Here is a 10881-nt window from a genome sequence, read left to right as displayed (position 1 = left end):
CGGCGGAGTGCGTGGGGGTGGAGAGGGCGCTGACGCGGGTGCAAGTCATCGCGGCCCTCACCCTAGACCGTTGAATTCTAGCCACTTAGGCCAAACCCTCCGTTTTCTAGGAAGGAAAAAGGGTCAGAGGGAGGAGAAACCGAAGTCTGTGGTCCCTTGCGCACGAGTCTCGAGCCGAAAGAAGTGAGATAGTCGTGTAGCGCCATCTTTACTTGGGGCACGAAAGACCTTGCTTCATCAAAGCAAAGGAGCACTGGGGGCGACTCGGCTTCCCTTTTTCTCTGCCAGCCTGTTCTCGTGGGCCGGAAAAGGAAATGGAAAGCTCCCACTGGGCCCGCCCACAGAGCAGCTGGGACCAATCACGGCAATTCGCGTTGCGCAGGCGCGCTGTCGGGCGGGCGCTGGGCGGGCTCAGTGACGCCGCCCCGGCACCTGCTGCTCCCACGGCCCTCGTCCCCAGTGGAGGGCAGGGCCGGGCGGACCGGGGCGGGACACACGGAGCCCGGCCCCTCCGGGAGGCTGGGAGCAGGCCGGGTGGCTGGCTGCGGGCAGGCAAAGCCCCTGGTAGGCTGCCGCGGGTGGAGGCTGAGGTGTTGCCTCTCGTTGTCTACCAGGCCGAGATGTCCGCCGCCGGCGCCCGCGGCCTGCGGGCCACCTACCACCGCCTCATGGACAGAGTGGAGCTGATGCTGCCCGAGAAGCTGAGGCCGCTGTACAACCATCCAGCAGGTAAGGCCGGGGCAGCCACGCTCCGCGCCGCCCCGCGTTCAGCCGCAGCCTCGGACCCCCCAGCCGGCCCCGGTCCGAGGACTGACCACCTCAGTTTCCGCGGCCAGTACGAGGCCTGCACTGTCCCCTCCTGCTCGCCTTCCACTGACTGGCGTGTCGCCGCGCGGGCAGAGTCACCCTCCAGCACTGCAGGCCAGGCCTCCCCGAGTGATGCTTCTGTCGTTCTGCCCTTACGGCGAGGTTCCGAGCGAGCCCGACCTTGATGGGATTCTGGACTGCCCTTGCTGTAGCTATGACCTTGGCAAGATCTCAGTTTCCGCAGCGTGCGCTTGATGCGACAGTTAGATAACGGGTATGCCGGGTGGGTTCGTTGCTCAGTAAATGTTACGCTCTGTAGTCTGCCTGGAAACGGTGCTCTTATGGTTGAAAAAAACAATTCTGGAAGAAACGGGAAGATTCGGTCCCTCCAACTCTTCATTAAAGACTTGGGATTTTGTTTCCCCTTGTCTACCATGGAAAGTAATGATATGTATGTGGTTGGTACTAAAATTAGATACGTTCTGAGTTCTCTTTCAAGTCTGAGACAGTGAATAAAGAAATGTGTTGTAAATTGAAAGATCTAAGTGCCACTTAAAAGTGGATTTTCCCCTATGTCGTTAAATCCGCATTCTGCAGTTGGTATCATTGGGAAGGTTGCGCTTATCTGCCTGTGAAGCTGCTGTGGGGAGCCGGAGCTGGCTACCAAGTCTGATTCCAGTTTGATAATGAGATGAGGTGGACCTCGGGATTATACTTGAGTTTGACATTTAATATTATTACTGTTATACTGAGCACGTTAGAAAGCTAATGTTGAGATTGTTATTGAAGAGATTCATTAGGTGGTTAAGTTTAGTTCTTTCGCTACGTTTTTTAGAATTGTGCTTTGTTTGTGACAAAGACGCTCTGGAGGAGAGTTAGGCAGTGCTTCTGTAATGATCTGGGCATTACGCAAGCAGCCCTGACTCTCTTACATTTTGTTTTTGGTCTATAGATAAAAGCAGGGGGAAATGTAATAATACAGAATTGGAGGATAGCCTTATGTTGGTGTTTTCCAAGGCCTTGCCTTTGTCACATGTCATTATTGCTTATTATGCTATAAGGCACATGCACTTGCCAGAGAGAGAAGGCAAAGAAACCCCCCTCCGTGGGGGATGACCACACAGCAGTCCAGTCTCCTCTTGGGATTTGGGGCATGCATGCGTGCTGCTCCCTTAATGATTGTCAAGCCACAGGTCCGGACTCTAATCCACAGCAGGCCATGTGAGGTCCAGCCACCTTAACCTCCACACCACCTGTTGGCCCTATTGCTTTATGCTTCTTCATGCCGTGTTCAGAATGAAGAGGAGTCAGCTTTCATTTGTAGATTGTGCATTTCTTCTGAGTATCCTTGGATTAATTCAGCTTTTTTAAACCACTTTTTTTCAGTGGAAGGAGCATAGGCTTTGAAGCCAGATAGACCTCCATTTGAATCTTGGCTGTGTGCTCATAACCCTAAATTCCCCAAACTTTACTTTTCTAATCTATAAAATGGGGATAATAATTATCGCCATTTAAGAATCGTTGTGACAGTTAAACACTATAATGTGTATAAAACATGGAGCACAGTGTTTTCAGTTTGATTCACATCAAGTATTGTCTGCTGTCCAAATTTTTGAACCATATGCAAAAGCAAGGATATTAGCACTATTTTCATGCTTGAAAAGTTTTAGGCATGCCAATGGAGGATGCAAAATTTGACTGCCGACTTATTAGTACTGAATAAAATCTGAAGAGATACTGACTGTTGTTCTAAGAGTTATCAAGAATGAATATTCAAGAATTTTTTATTCTGTTTTGTGTTATTGAATCAGTTTCTGAAGGGCCTTTTTGGCTGGTTGATTTTGCAAGGTGGGAGCTCTCCCTGAGACAGAAGGAAAGTGAAAAAGCCTCCCTCCATGGGGGGCAACCCTTTTGCCCCTATTTCTCCTTCTCTTTAGGATTTTAGACACTCTCTCTCTCTCTCTCTCTCTCTCACACACACACACACACACACACACACACACACACACACCCCAAGCATGTTTTTCAAGCCAGTGAGTCCAGAACTCAAGTCACATAGTAGATCATGCGGGGTTCGGCCTCTTTAACCACTACACCATTGGCTGGCCCCAAGGTGGATTATAAATCATATATAGGGCTAGACTATTAACAGTTGGAAATCATACATTGCTGATTCTAAATTTTTTATATTTAATTTTAACATTGACAAGTATGTTTAGGCAGATAAAAAGAATATGTATATATCTACATATGTATACACATATATACAGGGAAGTCTTCAAAACATTTGTGGAAAATGTGTCCAAGTTCATGGGTTTTAAAGGATTTTTTGCACCAAAATAAACTCATCCTCTAATTCAGTTTTCCACAGACTTTTGAAATCTCCGTGCATTATAGAGTATTACATCTCTGACCTGTGGCACAGAAGTTCGAGGCTTTCACGATCCATTTCCCTGTGTATAGTTCATGGCCTGTCATGATCTGCCTCTGCAGAGGAAGGAGAGCTCTAGCCAAGCATTTGTCCTGGTCAGTTTCCTCCTCTCACAAAGGGAATGTTATCCACACTCCCCACCCACCTGACTATTAAAGTATGTGACTCCATACTAACCAGCTGCATAGCTGCACTCGAGGTGATGGTCAGAGAAATAACCTTGAAGTCATGTTACCCGGTGTTTACTTACAGCTTAGTTGGAGGGAAAAATATAATTAGCATAGGAGTGGCATTATTTGTGAGCTCTCAAATGGGGTAACTCATCCCAAGGGGGACACAAAATGAAATATTAGAATATAGGAAGATAATCATAAAACTTCTATTAATATTTTCTATTATTTATTTTTGCTATAGGGTGCATGTGCTCACTAGAGAGAGAGAGAGAGATAAATCACCCCCCAGGAGGACAGCCATGCTGCAATTCCTTCTCCATTCTCCTCTCCAAATTCTGAGTGTGTGCGCACTTGCACCTAGCATGACTTTCAACTGGCCAGGTCCAGGACTCAAACCACACAGCTGGCCATGTGGGATCCAGCATGCTAACCTCCACACCACCTGCTGGCCCCTATCGTGCATGTATTTTATAATATAAAAATATATTAGTACTATAATTGCATATAAATATTTAGTATATAGGGCATATGTGCTCAAATTTTGTTTTCATGACAGGGGATATACATGGTAACTACAAAGTCTAGAAACTACCCTTGGTTAAGTCAGCTCAGAAAACAGGCACCCACCCGAACAGTCTCACTGTGGCTCGCCGTAGCTGTGTCGTTAGCCAAGTACTCTTTGGCTTAAGTGGAAGAGCCTGGAAAAACTGGCTCTGTGAAGCTTCTTGCAGTGGTTGGCATGCTGCCGAGATCGCCTCTGAAGACTCATAGGAGAAGTTATGTCTTACTGTTAACAATATTTGCATTTTTCCTAGGTAAGAGAGTCGTTGAGGTTTTAATTCTAAAGACCTCGAGGATTTGTTTTCAAATAAAGACGTACTGAATGAGTCGATGGTAGTAGTGTTCGGAAGAGAATATCTTTTTCTCTAAAAATTCAAAATTAAATGCTAAGAAATTGACATAATGCTAGATACCTTAATGCAACTTAGTTCAAAATACATAGCTTTATTTATTTACTTATTTAGAGCGATTTTTGCTATAGGGAACGTGCACTTGCTGGAGAGACAAGAGACAGAAAAAGTGAGAAATCACCTTCCAGGAAGGATGAGTACCCCACCCACTGGACTTGAAACACAGTCAGCCATGTTGGAGTCCAACACCTTCACTACACCACCTGCTGGCCCCCAAATATATTATTTTATGATATGCAAGTAAAGCCCCTGTGGGTAATTATAAATGATCAGCATACACGTGCACATAGTTCGCATTAACACAGTTCTTTAACATCTTTATTAGAATGACTTGTTCTCTTGGTGAAGAAATTGTCAGTGAAGACTTTTCATACCAGCCTAAGGCATATATATATTTTTTTCTGAAACGTATATCTAATGTTTATTTACACTAGATATATAAATATATATATTATTTTTATTTAGTTATTTTTAGGTTTTGCTATAGGGCATGTGTGCTCACCAGAGAGAGAGAGAGAGAGAATATATTATTTTAATTCCATTTGTTATTATTGGTTAATAATAACTAGTTTAATTCAACTAGAGAGAGACACGGGGTGGGGAGGGAGGTTGAGAAAACAAGCCACTAGGTCCAGAACTCGAACAGCAGTCAGCCATGTGTGAATCCAGCGCCTTTAACCACCACACCACCTGCCAGCCTCCAGAGAATATATTATTTCTAAAGCAGTTTTCTCTATTACCTTAAAATTAAGAAGGAGAGCCAAAATGGATGAGAAGTTGGAATGTTGAATTAAGCGAAGGTATCAATGAAAATAGACTATCTTTGAATAATCATCTATCAAGAAAATTACATTTTCAGACCAGCCCGTGACCTGATGGTTAAGGGAGCTAGATCCCACATGGTTTGAGTCTTAGGCTCAGCAGCTTGAAAGACACACCAGGCACATGTGCGTGCACGAGCAAAATCCTGAAAGGGGGGAGACACAGAAGAGAAAGGATTCCAGTGTGACCATGGTCCATGGGAAGCGTGTTCTCCCTGTCCTTCTCCCTGTCTCTTTGGCCAGTGTACTTGCACTCTGGTGGTAAAAAAAAAATAAAAATAAAAATAAAAAAAAAAGGAAGAAAAGAAGGGAGGAAGGAATGAAAAAAGAGAGAGAGAAAAGAAGAGGAAGGAGCGGGCAGAGAGAGAAAGAAAGGAAGAGGGGGAAAAAGTGTAAGTTTAAATTGTTATCAATCCTAAAATGCATCTTAGCCACTTTAGCAAGTCTCTTCACCTATTTTTACTTTGACATTTCAAACCAAAGCCTGCTTTTTATTGCCATTTTTTAAAACGTTAAATACCCATGATATCTTGGGTACTGTTTTGGTGAGAGCTGTTTCCAAGGTGTGGAAGATAGAAAACATTGTATGGTTCTAAAACAGTAGCCCAGTCACGTCCTTACTGTTAAGCCAAACTAGCTTAGTATAAATAAAAACGAATGATTTGTGGTGGTCAATACCCGGGTCAAAGACTAGCAGAGAGTCTAAGGGTTTGTATGTAGTTTGTCACATGATGGTGAGCGTTTGGTCTTACATAATGTAAGGAGCCAAGGAGAGTATTAAAAAGTAACAGACCTTAGCAGAGTGGTGTGAAAGGAATGTGAAGTAGAAAGATAGTGTTTATTTTTCACGTTGGGACATTGTGGATACCTCAGTTCAGTATTTGAAAGTGTGTAAGTGTGCATGTGTGGGGAAATGACCTATTCTGTTCCAAGAAGGAAGCCTTTACTGAGGAGAGAATTATACATACAATAAATGACCTACTTTCCAGACAGAATTCATGTTACATTTCAGTGACAGTAATTCTGCCCAGATAAGAAAATTACTCAGTAAATTTATGTCATTTTATCTGCAGGTTTATCAGAATTCATCAGAGCAATCTCAGTTTGTTCACTTGTGTGAAATTATATGTCTGTTACTATTTGGTTATAATAGTCACTTGCAGAATTTCTTAAATTCTTCTTTTCATCTTTTTTAATTCCCAGAGGGTGCTTGCCTTCACCAGAGAGAACACCCATGAGAGTGCCCCGAATGGGGCCTGGTTATCCCTGCAAGGGGCTTGACTTCTGTACTATGGAACTGGCCTTCTCAAATTCTTCTACAAATGGGACCAGCAGTTAGTGTAATGGCTGTGTCACTGGACTCCCATGTAGTTGACTGCAATTTGAGTCCTGGCCTTGGTGGCCTAAACTCATGCCGGGTGCGTGTGCGTGCGTGCCCAAGATCCCAAGAGGAGAATGGAGGAGAAGGGATTGCGGTGTAGCTGTCCTCCCTGGGGGGTAATTTCTTGCTTTCTGTCTCTCTCTTTCTCTCTGTCTTTCTGGCAAGCACACACACCCTATAGCAAAAATCTCTCCCCCCAAAAAATTCTTCTATGAAAAGTTTAAACTTTAAAAAACATAAATTTTATTTTTAAAATAAGACAATAAGACAGAAAATAACTATTATATTACTCTTCATATTTTTCATTCTTTAAAATAGTTTAAAGCTTTAAAACACAAACATCTTTTTGAATATTTGTTTGATAGTTCTAAAATGTCAGTATTTCAAGAGTAGACGGCTAAGATATAAGATGGAAATGTGTTGTTGTTATTATTATTAGTTAATTCTTATTTAAAAGAATATATAGGGTCAGCCAGTGGCATGGTGGTTAAGGTGAGCTGGAACCCACATGACCGACTGCACTGTTTGAGTCCCAGACCCAGGCTGCTTGAAAAACAAGCCAGTCACCCGTGCATGCATGTCTACAAGCCCAAAAGTAGGGAGAAATGGGTGATAAGGGATTGCTGCGTGACCAGCCCCCACGGAGAGCGCTCTCACTTACTCTCTCCTTTACTGGCATGTTCATGCACTCTCCAGCAACATAATATCTATATATTATATATACACACATTTATATCCGATGGACACATAATTACTTCATTTCATTTTGGGCTCCAAATTAAATTTCTTATGAGGTATTTTTATTCCGTGTATTTTCAGCAGTTTTAATTTTCTACCTAATCAAGTTGTTTCATTTAGCAAAATAATTAGCCAGGTACTCTCTAGTTTATACTCCTGCTGGTCTTGATATTAAGGTATTACAATCACTCCAGGAGTCATAATTACCTCATTTCTTTTGTGCTCTACTATGAGAGTAGCCATGGCATTGTGTAGAGCATAAGCCTGTATTTTTTTCAGTTCTAGAATGATACATGTGACATTGTGCTGTCACCCTTTAAGTGACATCTATTTTTAAGTGGCTTGCTTTGTCAAAATTTTATGTTTAGGGCCAGCCCCGTATGCAGTAATGAAGTGCTTTGCAGAATCAGGTACCACATGGCTGACTAGGGTTGGAGTCGTGACCCAAGTGGCTTGAAAAACATGTTGGGTCCCCCCCAAAAAAAAAAAATTGGCAGCATAAATAATAGTTCACGGAGAATACTTTAATAAGTTCCATTAAGTCAAAAAGGTATGAAACATTTACGCAGTAAAATAAACAAAAGACCAAAAGAAAAAAAAAAGAAAGAAAAAGCTTCAACTTCTCCTATATGTTTCTGTAATATTTTAATTTTTTTACTTGATTCTCATATTACTTCTAAGAACTGAGGTAAAACAGTAGGAATAGAAATCAGATCAGTGATTTCCATTGACTGGAGATGGAGAAAGAAGATGAATGACAAAAAGCCATGGAAGAACTTTTGGGGATGATGAAAATGTTCTGTATCTCAGTTGTGGCTACATGGCCTATAAAAATTTGTTGAACAGTACACCCAAAATGCTAAATTTTAGTATATGTAAATTATACTTCAATAAACTTGAATTTAAATAAATAAAGTAAAATTAAATTATTGTTTATGAATAATAAAAAAAAGAGAAAAAAAAAAAAAGATGTTGGGTGTGTGTGCATGTGCATGCCCCAAATCCTGAAGAGATGGAGAACTGGAGGAAGAAGGACCCCATCAGGAGTTCTCTGTTTCTCTCTCACTTGTACACACATGCATCCAAACACCCTCTGGCATTGAAAACAAAACAAAAACCTTTATGTTTAGAAAGGTTGAAGAAAGTTGGAACCACCCTCTGGCATTGAAAACAAAACAAAAACCTTTATGTTTAGAAAGGTTGAAGAAAGTTGGAACCACCCTCTGGCATTGAAAACAAAACAAAAACCTTTATGTTTAGAAAGGTTGAAGAAAGTTGGAAACACCCTCTGGCACTGAAAACAAAACAAAAACCTTGATATTTAGAAAGGTTGAAGAAAGTTGGAACGTTTCCTCTCTCCCATATCCACTGTTCATTGCTTGCTGTTTCCTAGAAGACAAGACAGCCTCTATCTGAATTCATATACCTCTTAAGTTATCTGACTCATTATTTACTTTTTAGGAAAAAATAGTTTTGCTAAGGTAAATGAAAGGGTAAACTGAGTTCTCTTTGAAATTGTTGCTAACCATTGTGTTGTCACGGGTATTACTGGCTGGTTTTTCTTTTTCTCAGTGTTAAGGAAGCAGTTTGGTGTTTGCAGTTATGGTGGTGTGTCCCTTGTTGGCCTTCTCAGGGAGGTCAGGAGAGTTGGCTGTCCAGGATGTCTCCTGTGTTTGCTGCGGGTGTTTCTGTGTTTAGGACTTAACAGTTGTTGAACTAACTTAGGCTTTGTTTTCATAGCTAAAAATTATTCATTAACTAAAATACCTGTCAGTCCAGGTTCTAGCAGCCATGATTTCATGTTTGAAGTTCTTTGGGGGGGTTCTTGTTTGGTTTGGTTGGGGGAACGGTTAATATTTGAAAACACTACCTAGCTTGGGACAAATTAGTTACCAGGCAAACCCACTGAAGAGCTTGACTGTTCATTAACCCCAAAGGACTGACCTTTCAGCTTGTAAGGAAACCAGAATGTAGAGGCATTACTCAGGAAGCACTTTTGGGGTGGCACAAGAAGTACCACCAGTTTTGAAACAGGACGAATTCTCAGTAAAGATGAGCACCCATTCAGCCGGGGACTAAGGCAATGCACTGACTTGGCCAGTCGTCATGAGCACCCATTCGGCTGGGGACTAAGGCGATGCCCTGACTTGGCCAGTCATCATGCAGGCATGAGAAGTGGGCTGAGTGTGATCCAGAAGACTCTGAATGACAGAACAATGAACCAGTCATGGCGGTAGGAATCCTGGAAGCTCACACCAAATTTCATAACCAGAGAAACTGAAAGACAGCCTTAAATGACCCATGCCTTATGGCATCGGGCTGCTGGGAGGAGTGCTGTGCCGTGCCGTGCTGTGCCACTGTTGCACAGTAGAGTGAACAGGAGAGAAAGTAATGCAGCCCTCATGTCAAGGGAACCCGACGTCCCTGGAGATGTGGAAGCAGCAGACGCGAGCCTTGAGCATGAAGCAGTCTCAAGGACAGTCCGGGTCAACCTGGAGTCTGGATATCTTTGATCACCATCTATCTTAGACATAGTTCATCCAATTCAGTTATGTGGACAGATATGAGTTGTCAAAGATTTGTCTGCAAGGAACATATCGTCTGTTAAAGTGATGAATACATAAATAATCATTTTATTTAATGCAGAAAACTAGAGGATTACCTAGGCTCCTTTGGTAGTTCAGAAAGGAGCACTCAGGCTAGCCTACAGATGCGAACCGTTTCCTTGAGAATGTGAAACCTAAGGGAAGTCTTTGAGAGCTGAGTCAGGGCACTACAAAGCAGAATATTAGCACAGCTTGAACTGAAGTGTAGCGTAAAGCTATTACTAGCTGACCCTTTGTCTGGCACCTCAGCCTAGCAAGGCCAAGGTTTCTTAACCTTGTACTATCGACATTTTTTAAAACTGGTGATTCTCGCTGTGGGCTCCGTCCTGTGCACTGTGGGATGTATCTCAGCATCCCAGGCTTCTCCCCACTAGGTAGATGGCAGCAGCAGTACCACCACAGTCGTGACAACTGAAAATGCCCACGGCCATGGTCACATACCTCATGGGCTTGGGAGGAGCAGAGTCACACCTCGCTCAGAAATACTGACCTGGCTAAAAATTTGCTTAATAATATGTAACATTTTCTTTAATAATAAGTATATTATTTGCTATACTATATATATTGTATGTCACAGAGAGAATATATATACTATATAGTATATATATATATAGAGAGAGAGAGAGAGACCCCCACAGGAAGTCTCACTGGGTTGCCCAGGCTGGCCTCTCAAACTTGTGATCCTCCTGACTCAACCTCCCAACTAGCTGGGATCACAGGTATTCACCACCATGGCCACTTTAAAGTTAATACTGGGACCAGCAGATGGCATAATGGTTATGTCGCTGGACTCCCATGTAGTCAACCATGGTTCGAATCCTGGACCTGGTGGCTTAAACTCATGCCGGGTGTGTGTGTGTGCGTGCCCAAGATCCCAAGAAGAGAATGGAGAAGAAGGGATTGCGATATGGCCATCTCCTTTGAGAGGTAATTTCTCGCTTTCTGTCTCTCTG

General features: G+C 42.8%; 1 protein-coding gene and 1 long non-coding RNA gene across 2 annotated transcripts in view; one reads left to right on the top strand and one right to left on the bottom strand.

The window, feature by feature from the left end:
- The window catches only part of LOC102470681 (uncharacterized), a 27546-nt gene extending 27289 nt beyond the window's left edge, over positions 1 to 257 (bottom strand). The window contains exon 1 of the long non-coding RNA XR_334332.3: positions 62 to 257. This is a non-coding gene — a long non-coding RNA (uncharacterized LOC102470681). The remainder of the gene's footprint in view (positions 1 to 61) is intronic.
- Positions 258 to 429: 172 nt separating this feature from the next.
- The window catches only part of MPC2 (mitochondrial pyruvate carrier 2), a 30029-nt gene continuing 19577 nt past the window's right edge, over positions 430 to 10881 (top strand). Inside the window, exon 1 of the mRNA XM_006147040.3 lies at positions 430 to 729. Coding sequence (XP_006147102.1) covers positions 621 to 729 — 109 coding nt within the window. The 5' untranslated portion in view covers positions 430 to 620. The remainder of the gene's footprint in view (positions 730 to 10881) is intronic.

This window comes from Tupaia chinensis, unplaced genomic scaffold, assembly GCF_000334495.1.
Source record: "Tupaia chinensis unplaced genomic scaffold, TupChi_1.0 Scaffold000198_1, whole genome shotgun sequence".
Lineage (NCBI taxonomy): Eukaryota > Metazoa > Chordata > Mammalia > Scandentia > Tupaiidae > Tupaia > Tupaia belangeri.
Note: the sequence above shows the minus strand (reverse complement) of the source record. Positions and strands in the feature narration are given on the sequence as shown.